The sequence below is a fragment of the Athene noctua genome, chromosome 2 (assembly GCF_965140245.1).
Source record: "Athene noctua chromosome 2, bAthNoc1.hap1.1, whole genome shotgun sequence".
NCBI lineage: Eukaryota > Metazoa > Chordata > Aves > Strigiformes > Strigidae > Athene > Athene noctua.
In genome coordinates this window covers 146,790,864-146,809,760 of record NC_134038.1, presented here as the reverse complement: position 1 = coordinate 146,809,760, position 18,897 = coordinate 146,790,864, and the positions used below count along the sequence as shown (strand labels likewise).

The following is an 18,897-nucleotide window of genomic DNA, read 5'->3' as shown; positions in this document are numbered from 1 at the left end:
ATCCCCACATGTGTAATTCAGCATAGTGAATACAGGGTGACATGTTGTCTGGGCTGAACATCTACATCTGTCACTACTTAAATCAAGGAGAGTACAGCCATAGGAAGTAAATAAAACCCTGTCAGGTAGGGCCCTGGCCAGCATGTTTTTTAATATAGCAAAGATGCAATTTTTAGAAAATACATCAAAATCATTAACCTTGCATAATCCTTTTGAGAAGATTTAAGATTTCTACTCATTTCTACATTAGTATAAGCCATCCATCAAAAAACAAAAACTCATGAGGGACTTACTAGCCAACCAGACAGTCTTTCAGTGCTGTGTTCTCTTGCCGACACTTCACCACCATAAGCAAACCAGTTTCTTGACAGCATTTTGTAAATGCTGGGGGGGAGAAAAAAAGAAAATAAACTAAATTAAAGTTAGAAAAATTACAACTGGTAAAAAAAAAAAAATCCTCCTATGTGTATACTATTCCATATAAAAAACCTGACAGACCAGATTTGATTTGTTATTATTAATATAACCATAGCTGGCCTGGAGTCTCATACTGATTGTAAGGTCTTTGTCACTTGTTTAGCAACAAGATTTTAATTGGGATTCTCCCTTCATACCATGTAACACGTTCACATCGATACTGCTGTTGTTAATACCAACACATTTCTGAAGTTGCTCTTGCAGCAAATCCATGATTCTTGTGCCTGCTTTTCCTACAGCCTACTCAGGACTATTGCAGTTAAACAAAAGGAAGCATGAAAAATTAGGTAAGCCAGGGTTGTTAATGGTTCCTCTACAATCAAAGCTTTTGAAATTACTGAAGCATGTTTGTATCTACAAATTAAGATGGCAGTAATGTTGACAGCAACTACTGTCTCAAAGAAATGCCACTGGCAATCGCCTCCTGTGAAGGCTATCTTGAGACAGGAGATAAGAAACTGTGAGATCATGGTTCTTTCCTGGCGTTTCCAAAAATCTCTCCTGGGAGTGCAAGGAGAAAGACAGCAGTTTATCAGCTGGGAGTGCCAGGCTGTACTCCGTGGTGCTACAGTGCTCCAGGAAGGACTGCTGTCTTCTCTGTATCTTCTCTGCATTGTGTAGTGGCCTCTAACTGTTCTTAAATATGTTGTTCCGTCAAAGTCCAAATGGCTAGTAAGGAGCATTGCCCACAAAAATACTGATGATCATCTACATTTTTGGGATTGTGATCTCTGGCATTTAAGAACAAGGGAATATAAAAGGGGGAAGAGACAATGATCTGTCCCTTCCCAACCTGTTTCCCCAGTGAAGTGAAAGTATCCAAGGGTCTTAAGGGTCTCGAGACTTAAAAACAAGTCAGTGAGATACTGAAATAGAACAGCAAAATCATGGTTGAGAGTGTGGTTTTCATCTGGGAGTAACTAGAATTATATTATACCTCATTGTTACCAGCACCCTGTACAGATGTTTCACTAAATAACAACTCTAGGTAAGAATTAGCTGTTACTCCTATCAGGATATTTCAAACTGTTTTGTTATTTGGGCGTCTGAGTTAGTAATCATTTGCATTTCACAGGTAGAAAAGAGAGAGAAAGCCAATTGTCCAAGATCAACCAGTAGCCAGATCAAGACCAAAGTCAAATCTACTGTGTCCCCCTCCAGAGTCCCATCCATTTCTCCTCTTCTGAGCTTCTCCTGATAGTGATTTAATATCCAGCAAACCCAGGGCATACAGAAATTGTTATATTCTTGCACATCTTTAGCAAAATTTACAGCTAATCCAGTAACATCAAAACTTAAAGATGCTACAAAGGGTAAATCACATTATCTATACTCATTGTATATGTACACTAAATATGTTTAGATACATTGACTACATGCATATTGAATATCATATGTATATATATGCTCAATGCATTGCTCTTATTCTGTTTTGTCGAAAACCTTGTACATCATGTATTCACACCAGAATCTTCTACTTTTTGTACACAGCAATCAGGTATGTAATATCTACAGAAATAGCAATTTTTGTACCACTTCCATTCTTTAAGCTTACTGTCTAGATGTACCTTCTGAAGGCATGCTGGGCATCAAAAAGGCACATCAAGTACCTACTGACCGTGTGAGAATATGGCCACAACTGCTGAACACACCAACTGTAGCATAGTTCTGTACCTGTCCTTGGATGTTTTCAAGACAGATAGCTGAAGTTTCAGATTTGCCTACTAAGTAACTGTTGATCGTGTATGATAACTGCCAATACATCAAAACTTCGATAAACAAGAAGATTTGTGCCTACAAAAGCAGCAGTCCTGTCCTTTGCTCCTAGCAAATACCCACTGAAATGGGCATTAAGCAATCACAGACCTCAGTGGAGCAAAATCCAACTTCTAGTAACCTGGACACTACTGGCCAGACTTTAAGGAGAAAGTGATCCAACTGCTGCAAGCAACCCCTCGGTGGGGCTAATCTGTCTGCCCACTTGCTATATTAATCAGGCTTTTGATAAAATAATTTACAAAAAAAAGTGGTGTTTGCTGAAAGTGTTGATGACAGTCTTGAACTTACATATATCTTTGCAAAACTTTACAAAGAATTGACATCTTACCTACTCTGAACATATTACTGATGAACACTTAAAGTGCCTAACGTTATACACTGGTAACATCACCATATGCCACACAAAAATGTACCAGCTGTAAGTATGCAAAAACCAGGTTCAAATTAACCACTTAATTACCAGTTGGCAAGACAGCGTAACCTGTGCTCAAAGGTATCTATTAACAACATACTCAATTTCCAAGATCTCTTTTTGTATGTGTTTTAATTTTAGACCTAAAATCATCCAAATACACATGCACAAGTTTGAGAATACTTCTGGACAGCTGAAGTTTACAAAGCAATGTAAGCTCAGAACCACACAAGAAATGCGTTATTAGGTTATCAAAATGTTTCTTTTGGTTTTAAAAGTGAATCTGACATTTCTTCAGTTCATTCCTGGACTCTTTACATTGAATGTTCCTACATCCGCACCTCAGAAAAGTCATACCTATTATCACATTTCTAAAAATGTCCTTTGTCTTTTCTGGGAAAAACATCGGAAGCCTTTGAAAGCTTATGGTTTGTTTAGTGACCAGTTTGATTTCTACTCTCTACAGGCACTTCCTTAAGTGCTGTGCTGGTTTTTCTGTAGTAATCATTCCTTCTGGAAGCTGTGAAGTAAAAAAAACCACTGAAGACAACAGGAGGTCCCTCTCACTTGTTAGCTCACCAGTCTTGATTGGTTAAAGGCGTGATGTCCCAGTGAACAAAACCTGAACTGCAATTGCAAGCTTTCCCTGGCTTCAGAAGGCCCCGCTTGTGGTACACGGCCAGAGACCGCTGAAAAGTAATAAAACTGCTTCCAGCTATCTAGCTTTAGCATTACTGATGATTAACATCAGAGGGAAAGAAAGGAGCAATTAAAGCATACCGGGCATCCTCATATGAGCACAAAACCTGACTATCCCTCTCAACTCTTACTTTCAGCGCTTTAAAATCCCTTTGGCAGTCACATAAAGAGTGTAGTACGAGATAGGTTTAGTGATAAACATTTACTAGAAAACTTACAGGAGTCTGGAAAATGTTTTATTTTTAATTACACTCTGTCTTGTTCACATCTCTTTCATGAAACAAAACATCTCAATTCTGAGTAGCACGAAGAGTGTTAAAACTACTGGTTTGGAGACTAGTCTCACTAATAGCGCACAATAGTTCCAGATATAATCTCAAACCAAGAATTCATCTCCATCTCCGTAATCTTGAAAATCACCGCTCATTCCTCACTCAAGCAATATCTGCATTGTAGACCAAAGCTTCAGGGTGCATAGCAAGATACCACAAAAGGAACGGATACACAGGATCTGATTACAAACCCATTGTAGTTTAACACTTTAGCAGCTACAAGCAGTGATCAGAACACTAAGGAACCTGGTCTCGCACAGAAATGAACCTCCTTCCTGATACACTGCACATGATACAAAGAACAACTGCTCTTTCAGAGCAGAACTGATCTTTTAGAAATCTTGTACATCATCCAATCTTTACAGCTTTAGCAAACAGCTTTCCATGACTTTACAAGTTCGTGGGCTGCTATAATGTCTTCTTTCTCCTTGCAAGCAGCAAGCTACCAAAACAGAACCTCAGGCAGCAGTGAAATGACATGCAAATTTGGGCCAGTCTGTAAATCCATTGCAGACTGTGACCCAACAGAAAGAAATGTTTCAAACGAACAATAAAAGATATCCCCAAGATTTACAAACACAAGCTAAATTAAATAGGAGATGGAGCTCAACACAACAGGAGTGAAAATGCCTTGTCAGAAAGGGGGAAAAAGCTTGCCCTCCATAAAATGAACCCTGATGAGGCTTTGCCAGCACAGCTACATATGCCCATCACTGAATGCTCTATGCACAGATAAGGACAGATCCAGTACTGCGTCAATGAGCTGCAGGTGCCTACCAGTTACCATGGCAACTGGCTATGGACCCCTTGTTCACCTGCAGCAGATACAGTTTGTGACATCATATCTGACATAGGTTAGCCCCACAGGCTCTTCTCTGTGCCACAGGCTGGGTCTACGGGGATGCACATGGAGCAAAGAGCTCTCCTCGAGGCTACAGCTCAGAAACAGTTCACTGCACAGTTCATCATTGATGCAAGGCCAGATTTTGTCATCTTCCTCTCTCTCATGAAGGAAGTTTTGTGCCTCTGTTGAAAGACAAATCCCAAATCAGTTTTGGGCACAGTTCTGAGAATTTTAAGTCTCATTACTCTTTGGCCATTACAGCCACATAGAGAGATTTTAACTGCTAAAGCGAGCTTGCAATTTAATACCTTCTCTAAATCAACAAATTCTGTAGCGCCAACCTGTATCTTTGCCAAGATGAAGGTCTGCTTTCAACCAAACGAAAGCTGAACAACCATATTTGAATACAGCGCAATTCAGTTTGGCCAGTTCTCACCTGCTAACTACAAGCATGCTAGCGTATAGGTGATCTGCCTGTGATGGGAAGACCTCTTCGCTGCTACAATTTTCAGGGACAGACATGATTTTCTTCCACACTATTAAACCAGAGAAGGTTAAATTTAACATTCTTAATCTCAGTGTCTGCTGACCTACAAACAGTGGGCCTACAAGAACACAGCACCATATTTAAGATGCATGTGTTCTTTATGTAGCCTGCAACACCCCTCCACCCCCAAGCAGAGATAGGCTGGTCTCTTCCCTGTGCTGCATCCAAAATGAAATGGTGGAATCAGTGTGTTGGACTGCAGAGGTTTCAATTACAGATATGTAAAGGAAACACTTTACGAAAAAAAAGCCTGTAACGCCCTGCCCCAAGCATAAAAAAATAAATAGGAAGTAGGGAGGAAGGGGTTGTGTGATTTAATAAAGAGCAACAACCCGCAAGCAGATTATATTTGTAAGGGATTTTTTAAAGTATTTTTTCTTACTTGAAATATTTTAAAAAAAATAGATACTTAATTACTTCTTTCTGCAAACATCAAATCTTTCCATGTGCAAAGATTGAGAAGAATAAAAAGTGTTTGGGACTTCTCTCCAGATGACCAGCTCCATGGAAACTGTGTTGATATAACAATGCCAAGGGATCATCATTATTTTCAGTGTACTAACTGTACTAACTGTATGTAGCATGAGGCTATTTCTGAAAGTTCATTTTTTGCAGATTCAGATTATAACAATACTTGGCACTTTTGTATTGACTCATATTGCAAAATGTTATGCAATTCATATCCTAGTAGAATTGTAGTTTTATCAGTCATAATTATGTATCTATTTTGCAGATGTTCTTGTACACAAAATAAATGAAATATTCCCCATTATCAAGATAAATTGATCCTCTTGGGTCTGGCTCTAGTTTATTTAAAGACTTTACAATTTTACTACTTAAGTGAAAGTCCTACAGAGGTGTTATCTCACCATTTATATTTTCTCAACACTTATGATACTGCTATCACACTCTTAAAATAAAAAAAAAAAAGCTTGTATCATGATCCAGACCAGGTTTATGTTCTATTCCTGGAGTAGTTTTTTTCCTTTACACAAAAAAGGAAATAGTTTTGTCCACCATTTGGGTCATTCATTGAGCTCTACCACTGGGTGGAGAAAACATGCCCAAGTAACAATGGGGATTGGGGGGGGACACGACAGCGGAAGGAGGGGGAAACCATTCCCTTTAAAATGCAAACTAGGACAAGATTTTAAAATCTATGTTTGTGAAATGTCTACAAAACCATTAAAATGACACAAACCATTATCAGCAATGTTTTATAGCAAAGTTGTGCTTTTAATTTTGTATTAAATTGTGACTTACTAGCTTGTTACTTTGAAGATTACTCAGTATGCACAGAACAGATTACTGGTGCATTTAATGAGCCAGAGGAAGTAGTAGGATGAACATGAAAAGATTGTTTTACATTGTAGAGTACAAGCTATTTGGTATTTCCAACACAGTACAAAAGAAAGCTTCTCTGTAGATTGATCATGGTTCAGTTAACATCACTGAATATCTAATACCTCCAACTCAATTAATTCTCACCTGATTAAGATCAGTCTGATATTCAAACTAAATCATCTATCCAGTCAAGTAGAAATCAATATTTCTGATTTTACTTTTAAATTACAATAACAAATAAAATACATGCATCGTCAGTATGCCAGCAGTAGCTTTCCTATTCTAGTCTACTATGGTATGCATAACACAGCTGATTAAAGAATTATTCTAATTTGAGCAACAATATATATAAGAGATTAATTTGAATAGAATGAGATAGCATGAAATAATTAAATGCATCTTATATAGGGCAAAGAGAAAATTGACATATAATAACCTTGATTCTTTCAAGTGAACCTCTGTTATCAGATCAAATACTTTGTCTCCAAAAATATTCATTTGCTGTAACATAAAAATAATCATATACTTTCCATTTTCCTGCCCATCACCACCACCACCCCACCCCCCTGAAAAAGCTGCTCCACTTCAGCTTTTGTAGCTCCAACATACTGCTGGGGGCATCTGTCCTGGGGCAGATGATCAAGAACATAGCAGCACACAACACAGGACTGGGCAGGAAAGATGATTCCAGGAATCCAGGAATTTTAGGGAAGGGATATTCACTGTGTTAAAGGCCTCTCCTCCTGCCCAACCTTTTCCAGGGCCCTCTCAGCACAGAAAACCAGCTTTGTCTTAAGGTATACAATGAAAACAGAGGATCCTCCAGCAGACCGCAGCATCTCTTGCACACTAGTATCAAATGCTGAAGAGTCACTTGTCTCATGATTGAGAGGTGAACATACAGCAGGAAAGAACTGTCAGGAAGGCAGATAGCCCAACTGTGATCTGCAGAGGAAGAATTATTTCCCCAAAAACTAGAAACTGTTTCTCTAAACACATTGCCTTGGGGTAAAGAATACATGTTACCAATATCCTAGAAACAAATCTGAAGACTGCTTTGGGGTCATTTATAGTTAGAGATAAGAAAATAACATACAGAATCCGACAAAAGGCCTGTTTGTCTCTTATACCGTCTTTCTCAGAAGCCAGTAACTGCTTCAGAGAAAGGTTCCAGAAAGTCTGCATTATGGAAAAACATTTTCTCAGCTGAAGTTTCTTCCTAACTCCTATCAACTGTAAGCTTGGCTTATACCTTGAAGCATATAGCTCTCACATGCCTTTCAAAACCCTTACAATCACTTGCACAGCGGGTCTAAACCGACAAGCCTCCAAGAGATGAGGAGGAAGAAAGAGGAAAAAACCACCCAAATACCAAAAAGGCTTATGCTAGCCTGAATTCCTTCAACATTCATCTGCTCCGGCTTGCTTAAGTCCTGCTGAAGTCCCAACTATTGCAATTGTGGTTATTTGTGTCATACCATGAATGCCTTTTTCATTAGCAAGTTTTCAAAATCCTGCTGCAAAAATTAATTGGTCTCAAAGTATGCCTCAGCTGGATGTAGAACAGTCCAAAGCAGTAGGGAGGAAAGGCACTCTGTGCAGATCAAAAATGTCTGAGGGTTGGTTTTTGCTGGGGGTTGGTTAGGTTGGTCTTTTTCGGAACAATCCAGCTACTTGCTCTGTAAATGCCATCTACCTTCACTTAGAAGCAATACTCTTAAAGATTTTCATCTCTTAAATGCATAGATATTACAAGTTTCTGGGTTTGGTCAACTGCTCACACCTGGCAAGATCATTTCTCTTCTGAAATCATGGCTTAGAAGGGGCTTTTCAAATGAATATAGGAAATCAATGGCTTTTTTAAAACCTTCTGTTTCAAAAGTTGTAAAAAAATTATTGTTTTTTTTCATTTGTTTGTTGGGTTTTTTTAGAAACCACAATACCACACCAATTCTGAAAACGCATGTAAGACATGTAGGGATTCTCCAGCATCACTTAATTCGAAACAGAAGTCATGCTCAGCCTGCTGATCTACTTTTTATTACAGAAACATTAACAGGGTTTCTATTGTTTTCAAACCCAACAATCATTAAAGACCAAATTTTGGGGAAAAAGAAAAAGGATTTTAAGAAACTAGCATCAAGGAATGACAAATAAATCCAAGAAAGCCATGAATGCTGAAGACAAAGTCCCATTCCTATATGATGCAGAGGTTCACACAGGGGAAACCTCTCTCACCAGACTCACTATACATGCTCTGCAGTCTAAAAGTCTACAGCAGACTGTTGGACCTTTTCTTCCTAATTTCATAATGAAGTCTAAGAGACAGTGAATGAAACTGAAAAGCAGCAAGTTTAAGAAAAATTGTTTTGTGTTTAAAAAAAAAGCCACCAAAGACTGAGGAACACAACCAAACACAGTAATTTAAGCCAACCCAATACTTAAAACTGTTGAGAGAAATACAGATTTAAGTAGAGTTAAAAAATGGAGTTCTGAAAAAACCGTACATATGCAATCTCACTGTACTTTCAGTGGCTCTTAATTCTGCTGCTTGGAAAAGGACAAGTCAGCTCTCTCCAGTCTACATTTCTGTATCAGTCCTACACCCATAAGATCTGACCAAAATTACTTTTGGAGGACAATGGGTGGAAAGATTAAAGTCAGTTTTCAGTTTTATAAGAATTCTGAATGCACACATGAAACCTGACTAAGTGTTTCCCTAAGCAATCACTGAGCCAAAAAATTATTTTTTTAAAATACACACTTTAAAATGCCAGATAGTATCTTCCTGACTATCACTGAATGCTGTGGTAGACATAATTTATTAGTAATATGTGTTTAGTCACCAGAATTTCAACAGAACTTGGACTTCAACAGCAAATGAAGCTATGGCACAGATGATGCAGGGAAATACCTACTGGTTAGCTTTACTGTAGTGGTCACAAGCTTAACCTGATCTGATCTCCCAACCTGGATTTCCAGATTTGTCAGCATTTTTTGTATGCATGTGTATACACATACATATGTGTGTGTGTGTATCTTGCCCAAAACACAGTACATAGTACACTGTCACATTTATGAAGTACGTTCCAGCAGCCCAGCTCTTTAACAGCTGTGAGACAGGTCCTCCTGCCTCTGACTAAGCAAGACACCCAGAGCATAGCAGTAGAAAGAAGAGTGTTATGTCCTCAAAAGACAGGGGAGAAATAGCAAGGGCATAACTATTATGTATAAGGCTTTACAGGGACTATAGTTTGCAAGGCAAGGCAGATTTAAGTGCTCAAAGATGACAATCTGCTGGGCAAGTCAGGCAGATTTGTCAAGAAAAGTAGACTTCCTTTTCTTCCCATTGTAATTACAAAAAAAAAAAAAAAAATCCTTTTAAGCAAAGTAAACACACTGCTGTGAAACAGTTTACTTGGGTAAATCATGATTGGTCTACTAAAGATACTTGCTTCAGGAATGTTCTTGTCAAGTACAAGCACTGCCTTCTACATAAGGTTTCATGGAAAGTACGCCCAGTGAGCACAGCCACCTAGTCAAACCGCTGTTTTTAAACAACTGTTTTCTTTAAGACTGACTTGATCTAATTTTCCTCCTACCCTGCAGTAAGTATCCCTGACATCAAGTGTTACCATACCAGGCGCTGGAAGAGGCAGAACTGGAACAAATGCAAGTTCCCCCATGGCTACTGTCTGTCACTGCCTGCTTCTATATAAACAAGTGCATCCAACTTGAGCCGTGCAGAGTAGCCTCGCTGATGCTTATCCTCCCTCCTCCTTCGGGAGCTGCTGAGCCACTCAGGGACAGCTGAGAAGTGAGCATAACAGATGATTAAAAAAAAAAAAAACAACGTCCCCCTACCTCTGTCCCATAGTGACTGACTCCTTAGCTGAACTTTAAAGTTAAAAAAAAATATTTACAGAAGACAGCGATTCACCGAGTGGCATAAATAGCAGTAATGTCCTTCTACCACACGGTGGAGATAGAGCAGACCATTTATGTAACTCCTCAAGAGGCAATTACACAGCTATTTCACTCTGACGCCAGCTCTAATTTACAGCATGCTGTTTCGGGGATATTTTTTTTCCCCCTTCAATTCAATTTACTGTATTTCAAAAAATATTATTTTTAACTCAAAGTTCCAATACCGAAGTATTATTATTATCATTAATATTACTGTTATCTCTCCCTTGTCTGAATTAACCAAAATATCCTCTAAGCAAAAGTGAAACTGTTCTTTGGCTTCCAGCTGAGCGGGATGGGGCAGGCAGAACCGGATTAAAATTTCAGGCCTCCTGGGCACTCCTACAAGGATTTAATATTACCAACAAGAATACAATATTAAAGATTTATACACTTATGCTCTTTTAAAAGAGGGTGACTTTCACTTACAGGTCACAAATCATCCCATACTCCTTCCCAACCATCATTCCAACATCTCCAAAACTGGCTACCGTGCACATAACTAATTTTGCAGTATGTGTTTAATCTCTCTTTTCAAAAACTACTAGCCTTTGGTACATGCCAGTGTGAAGGTGTGGGAAGAATTCCTGCTGAATGAGGTACTATTCAGCATTTCTAAATATGACAGAACCAGAAGCACAATTTTTCAGAAAAAAAAAAAAAGGAAAAAAGAAAATTTTGCTGTGTTTATATTCTGAACTGTGTCATAAGGAGAGTAATTTGACCCTTTGCAATGGTGGCCACAGTGGGATAACATGTATAATTACTTTTTCAAAAGAAAGTGCATCATTGACTATGTAGGCAGTCAGAATTTCAGACTTCCCTATTCATTTCATGATTTTCAAGAGATGAGTTTTAATGATGAGACAAGAAAGTGCACTACCAAAGCTTACCAAGATCTGGACATTTGGCAGTAACTGTATAACATTTATCTTCCATCTTCTGTAAATTGTTTTAAATAAATGAATGCAATAACTAGGTACCAGACAACAAATAATTCAGTCACCAGACTCTTGCTCTATCTTTGAAATGGCTGCCCAAAAGTTTTTTCAAATGGCAAAGCACTGCAACGCAGTATTTTGTCTGGGTCTTGGAAAACTCCATGAGCTGTGAGCACTGCACACTACCCTGCAGGAACAGGGTAATTACGATGCTCCCCTCCATCAGGAACTCCCCCATACCACATACCCTCCCCGAGCTGTTAATACACATTTTGTTCAAACTTTTCAGAGACAATAAACTGATGAAGGCAAGGCTCATCTAAACAATGCAAGACCAGTAGCTTATTACAACTTTACTTAAGGAGCAGTTCCATTCTGGACCAAAAGTTCACACAAAGACAGTGATCAGCTCAGGTGCTTCTAAGCACAGAGGGAAAGTGATCACAGAAGGAAAAAAAAAAAAAATCCTAAAAACAACCAACCCACCCCTCCCCTCTGACCTACCATGTCTTTTGGTCCAACATACAGCTTCCAGGAATCGCTTAGTGCCCAGGCAGATTGGGCATGGACATCAAGCATCAGAGAGCAGGAGAAGGCAGAACTGGTAACATGGAGCTCTGCTGGTAAGTTACTGCTTTTGACAAGCACCAGGCTGAAGCCACGATATCATGGCCAAGCATACAGCAGATACAACCAAGCAGATGCTTCTGTGATGCTACTGGCTGTCAGAACCAAACAGTAGCAGGCCAAAGCATTATACATGTATAAGGGGTTGTAACAATAGACCTGATCCTATAAAGAAATTAAGAGATGAGGCCATTTCTCCACAGCAAAGGTTATAATTTTGAAGACAGTAAAACTAAATACCTGTAGACAGAGGATTTACAAAAAAGCCTTTGACAGATCGACAAAGCAAAATAAAATGCACCAGGAACTCTCTGTCAGCTATGAAAGTCCCTCAAAAAAGAACTATTTTTCAGTGTAAAGTTTAATGGACAAATGGCATAAAAATCTGTATGACACCATAGACTTTACTGGCACAAATCCAGACTTAGTTTGGTATAATGAAGCCTTGGGGACAGTGCTCTAAATTCTGATAGTCAGCTGACCTCACTGTGTTCCTCAAGCTTTATGCACACATGTACTCAAGTCTGGCAGGAGGTGCTTGCTTAAGTGCATCTGTTCTTTCTGCCCCAAGTATCTCGTTTCTGATGCAAAAAGATTTTAGAGTAATAGAGTCTCAACACTGTTATGAAAGAAACAGCAAAAATACTAACATAAATGTGGTTTCCACATTTAGAAAAAGAACTGCATTTTAAAGAATTTATTTAGCAATCTTCAAACAAATATTAGCAATGCATCTGATACAAAACCACTGGCAAAGGGGACATTAAAAGTTTAGACAAGGAGAAATATATACGTGGCTTTAGTTTAGAAGCCACTTCCCATGGCATGAGGATACTTCCTATGAAGTATCATATGCTACACAAACAAGAACTACTCAGTCTAAAGGAGACGAATCCGTAAGTCATGATGTGACAGAGGACCCCTGTGCATTAGGCAGTGGTAGCTGAGGACACTAAAAATTCAAAGTGGCATTCAGTGGCGCAAACACAAGCAGAAACTGACTGAGGGTCTTAATGCTGCCATTACCGTGGCTGCCTCAGCACCACTGTTACATCCCTGTGTAACCTTTTGTCTTCCATGTCTACTGAGGACTGAAAGCTCTTTAGGGTATATTCTGACTTCCACGTAAGAATCTTTCCTGGCTGGGATCTCTAAGTGCTATAACTGGATGACTGTGAGTACTGTCTCCACTGGTACACTGAAATTACAAGAACATCATCTGGCTGAAAATCTTTCCTCCATTTTCTGGGTTCTTAACTAAATGAGCTTCACTCACTGAATGCAGATGTACACATGCCTCCACCACCACAGATTTGTCAGCATGTAAGTTTTTCCAAAGACTTCTCTCACCTTTATTCTGAAAGAAAAAAAAAACCCACCCAAAAGCTAGCATATGCTGTATTAATGTAAAACCCCTAGAGGGCAACTAAGCTTCAATTTCAACCTGCATAAATATTCAGCTCCTTAACTAGTTTACAGATTATGTAAACTATTTCCTTCAACCTTGGTTTTTTTCCCCTCATTTAAAAGAAATGAATCCTTTTCATTCTCAAATCACATTACTGCTGCCTATTTAGTGTAAGTTAATCACCACTGCCCAACTAGAGACTGAGTTTTCAACCCAACAAAGCTCAAATGTGTGCAAAAGAGAACAATAAAGAAAACACATGCAAGGGCCTCATTTAAACAAAGACAGAAAACAAGCATATGAAAGTCTGAAATCACTTTCTTTGCATTAAAGACCTTTAACAATACATCTTGTTTATTATTCAGCTTAGTATTAATTTATTGCATGGCATCTGTTTTCTTGTACAGCAAGCTGGTTGCAAGTCTCAGATTTATGAATTTAAGTTTATACTGTTGGGATTATTTGCCTGCTTTCCCCTACATACTATGATTCAGTCTTATATATCGTAAGTATTTGGTGATGCACTGAAAAAGTGATGACACAGGAAATAAGATGTCAAATTAGTTATGGAAAATAGTTTCATTTATTCTTCAGTCTTCAACTAGAGTCCAGGCCTGCTGCTAGTGGTGAAAGAAAAAAAAAGGGGGAAGTAACTGGGGTCATAAAAGTGAAAAACCTTCATTCAATTCCAAGTGTTCTCCCCAAATGTTAGAAGTAGTGACTGGTAACTCCAGTGCCCAGCTGAGCCTTATTTGTAATGAAGCAGTAGGCATCAACAGCCTTTCCCCTACTTTCCACCAAATCTTGGTGGGAGCTGAAAGGCACTTACTATCCTGACAGTCCACAACTGCACAGAACCTGCAGACACACTGATGTTTAATGTTAGAGGAGGCACTGACAAATCAATGGGACTCCCAAGCAATGTGGAAGCAACCTGAAATAGGTAGGAAAAACCAGCTCAAACGAATCTGCAGCAAATACTCATGAAGCCCAAGGGTTTCTATATGGCTTTTGCAGGAGATCAAATACCCTAACAAAAATTCACAGCATAGCCAGCCTTGCTTTAGGCATACCAATGCAAAACCATATATGCATTAACCAGAATAGTTCTCCTTCATATATGGTCTTATCCTCATTTACATGTGTGAACAGAGACAAAAAATGACTAACAATGGAATTCACTTGACCTAATTTTAGCCACCTAAAATTTAAATGTCTCACCTAAAGATGATTCTGGAAGTACCTTGCTGTCCTTCTTGTTGCCTTGACACAAAACAAAGAGACAGAGAGAGTGAGCGCAAGTACTTTCAGGATGCAATTAGGTCCCACTTAAGAGATTTTAAAAGGATGACTAGTTTAGACTAGACATAACTTTCAGATACCTAAAACTGGGATTAAATGTCTCCCATCCTACGTGACTTAACAAAAAAATCATAAAGGAGGAGTTCAAGGAGTCTCCAAGGCTTGTGCTCCACACAAGAGTCTCCTCTCTGAACACAGCAGAACAGTATGAAGCAGCTGCTGCCCCACTGGAGCTTTGAAAGAGTGCAGAAGGGAGATGAGGGATTAGACACTGTTTCTTATTCAGATTCATCCCCTCTGATTGCTTAGAACATAAAAAGCTTTAAATGATCATTCTGACTTTTTGCCACAAGTCCAGCCAAGACTTAAGAGACATGAACAGTGAACTGCTAGTTCAAAACCCACCCAAGTAAAAAGTTATTGTGCCATCAGTTAGGATTTGAACACACAAAACAGTCATTACTACTCTATCTCTCTACATGGATGCCAATAGCACATGGCAGAAACTAAACTTTAGTACACCAACCTGTAATCAAACTTAAGACATTGACTACATTACATAGAAACTAGGGAATTCCACCTGCTTCACATAAAGCAATTACAGTCACTGTCACAATTTACCCTTTATGTGAAATATATCTAGGTGGACCTGAAATATGGTAATACAAACATAAATTACCATTAAGTACTTTTAACATGCTCACAGAGGTGATTTTTTTTTGGTCTTCTGTATTAGATTGGCTGAATTAGCTTTCAGGCAAGTCAGGTCACTGCAACTCAAACACGAGGGCAATGGAGATCAGTAACACCAGATCTGGAACAAACAGCACTGCACTGAGGCCACTGCTTATGCCTCAGAGCAAAAATACTTTTGTGAACTACAAGCCTTGAGTAAGATCACAAGATCAAAATTAGGTTGCACTGATAGAACTGCCTGTGAAATGTTGCATCAGTTTCCTAAACTCAACTAGTTATCATTTAGAAAAGAACTTCATTCTGTAGTCATGCCAATCCAGTAGTTTCCCACAGACAATAATATATTTTTGTATTTAAAAATCCAACATGGAATCTTACCTTTCATTAACAATAGCAGTAATGAGACACCAATTCAATTCAGGTACATAAATGCATATTTGAATAAGTAGTTGCCTAGAAGAGAATGGAACTAGCATATTTAACTTAGGTTAAAAAATTAAAAAATCATATGCCATGTTTTCCTGAATTGATATTTAAATGGCAAGAGCAGAAGAGAAAAAGATTAGACCAGAACTATTCATCTGAATTACTAGTCTGTTGGGAAAATGCAGCTAAAGCAAAAGTTGCCAACTCTGTTAAAAATCCTCTTTCTACAGAAGTGCAAAAATTTTTGGAGGGGTTGTAATTTACTAAGTATTCTCTGCCCAACAATTAATGTTTCTCAAAAGTTTATGCACAGTCAGTAACTTGTACTTACATTAATTGAATGGCAGAGTGAAGAGGACAGATTCACTAAACAATATTCTGTTTTTAAACTGCTGGAGTTTCATAGTTACTCAACAGATGAAGCATATCAAAATGAACTTACACAATAGCCTTGCTGAAGCAAGAGGATTCTTTTCCACAGCATTCTCACTCCCCACAAAGGACTTAAAACTTTCTCAAGCTGTTTTAAATGTATAAAATACAAAAAATTCCATTACATACCATGTTTATGCTTTATATTTTCAAAGTAGTTAAATTAGGAATAGTTTTCAAAAGTATGAGGGCACCTCTATTACAAAGAGACAGCTGAAGAACCATTAGTACTGTTACTCAACAGTAATGAAGCATCATTAGATGTAGATAATATAAAATATTTTAAACACAGGACAATGCATAGAAGTCACTGAAGACACCATAGAAGCTCTAAGCTCTGTCAGTACCCTGTTAAAGATTATTAGTTAGTTAATTACTAGTTAATTAGTAGTTAAATCTGTGGTTATATAACCCCAAACAGTACACATTCTTTTACAGTCATCTTTCCCATATTCTGTGAGAGACAATGGTAAGTTTCTGTTCATTGACTAGATGTATGTCAAAGCCTACATTAAGGTAATAATGCAGAACAGTGCCTTAAAATAATGGAAGAATGTAAACATTATGGCCTGGCAGAATCTTATCCTGAACTCCTTGCAGGCAGAAGGAATATGCCCATTTGAATTCTTGACAGCCTATGTGTTCGCCCTGTTGCTCTGGGTCTCAAACAGCATGCCGTGTTTCTTGAACCTTGTTGACTTTTGCTTTCAAGTATCTCCCTCACTGAGGTGCTCTGCAAGCTGGAAAGAAACAAAAGGGACGTTTCCTGCATAGGCAAACTTTGTGCAAGCTGCATTGTTGGGCGGGAAATGGGCTGGCACACAAGAAGGCACCATCTTCTCCAGGCTACTATTCTATAGCCTGGGTATACCTATACCTAGCATAGGTATCACACAGAAATTAATGCTAGTGCAAAACCTGTAACACATGTATTCCATATTGAGGTGTTCAGTTTCTTCAGCAATGTTTAGACTTCTGTTATGCTTCGTAAACAATGAACAGAAGGTACACTCTAAGTTGGAGAGTGCATATACATTAAGAAGGAGCAGTAAAAAAAATGCTCAGAAAACACAAAGCAAAGAAACAAGAGGAAGAAACCAGGACAGATGAGGAATGACAAAGATTATTTACACCAGAAAAAATAAAGAGTACTTTTCATCATTGCCCTTATGAATTATTTTGACTGGGCTGTCAGATTCACTGTAGAAAATTACCACCCCAAAGGCAGAAAAAAAAGTAATTGGCAACAAAGTATAGTATTTGAAGTTGCAGACTGTGGTCATTCTTGTTTACTAGATATCATTTTCTTCAGCCTGAAAGCACTAGTTCTCCCTGTGAATTTAAATGTCATTTTTTACATTGTGACATTAAGGTTTGGGGGGGGGGGGTGTTGTGTTTTAAATTCTCCATACTCCTGGAAACAACTCTGGAATCTCAGGGTCCAACACCTTCCCTAAGCCATCTCAGGGACTCAGCCATAGAAACAGTTTTATAGGATGGTTACTGTACAAGCCTTTTATCTTCCCTTTTCTTTTTCCCCTTTTTGACTTTTTAGCTAAAACAGACTATCTTATTTCTGTCATTCAAAGTGCTGCTTTTATTCAGACCACGACCAGGAATCTGCCCAATGTCTGAGAATATAAATGGCTTGATATACAAAGAAAGTTCATGCATTTAAAAAAACCCCAAAACTTAGAAAAAAAAAAAAAAACATTCTTTGAATGGTAAAAAATAACTAAGCATTGGAACAGCCTGTCTATAGAAGTTGTAATATTAATCAGACTACAGGAAAAACACAAGCATACTGGATACGGCCACAAGAGAATATGATGGCTCAAGACGTCTTCTGAAAGTCCCTTCCTTCACTGGAGGTAATTTTCCAGAGCACTCAGGTTTGATACTGGCTTTGCAGAATTGAAGCTAATGCTATTAAACCACAGTTAGACCTGTCTAGACTGCATCAAGAAGTCCTGCTTTCAACTCTTGCCTGTGTGTTTCCGCATTATACACTTCCTATCCATTTCCCACATATTAAACAATACCATTCAGAAGTCCTTTTTGCCAATATAAGCTGTGTCTCCATAAAATGATTTTTAAAAGGTTAAACTGGTGCTCTATGGCCACAGGTGAGATTACATCTCAAGCCACACCTTTACAGTGCTTTTTCACAGACTTCATGAGTATCCCATTACAGCAAAGTATATAGGATATTTCTGTTACCAAGAAACAAAGCAAGACCTGTATCAAACCTGGTATACAAGCGTAACGATGAATTTACACACGTAAGCAGACTGTAAGGTTTAGTGTTTCAAAAAGGATTATTTAAATGTCCTTAAAATATGATGTCAATCTGGAGGCTTGGAGGTCATATTTACTTGGGGCCAGGGGGGGAAGAATGACTAGATAATTCCTTGAGAGATTCTGGATCACAGACAGGAAGAAAGAAGGCCATAAAGTGCAAGACATTATATGTGATAAAATTCAAACAAGAAGTCCTGAACTTGACCACTAGAAGTGAAAAAAGGCATTTCAGACTTAGAGAAACATTTTTTTAAACTAATTTTAGGTAAAAAGGTAAGAAGGCAGATCCCTTAATACCATAATTAAAGTCCAAAATTCCCTACAACTATTTCCACTCCTTCCCAATAACAGTGAATATCAAAAG

At 38.4% G+C, this 18,897-nt stretch overlaps 1 protein-coding gene across 1 annotated transcript in view; it reads right to left on the bottom strand.

The window, feature by feature from the left end:
• CMC1 (C-X9-C motif containing 1) overlaps positions 1-18,897 on the bottom strand; it is a 45,618-nt gene that overhangs the window by 3,222 nt on the left and 23,499 nt on the right. Inside the window, exon 3 of the mRNA XM_074900568.1 lies at positions 294-384. Coding sequence (XP_074756669.1) covers positions 294-384 — 91 coding nt within the window. The remainder of the gene's footprint in view (positions 1-293; positions 385-18,897) is intronic.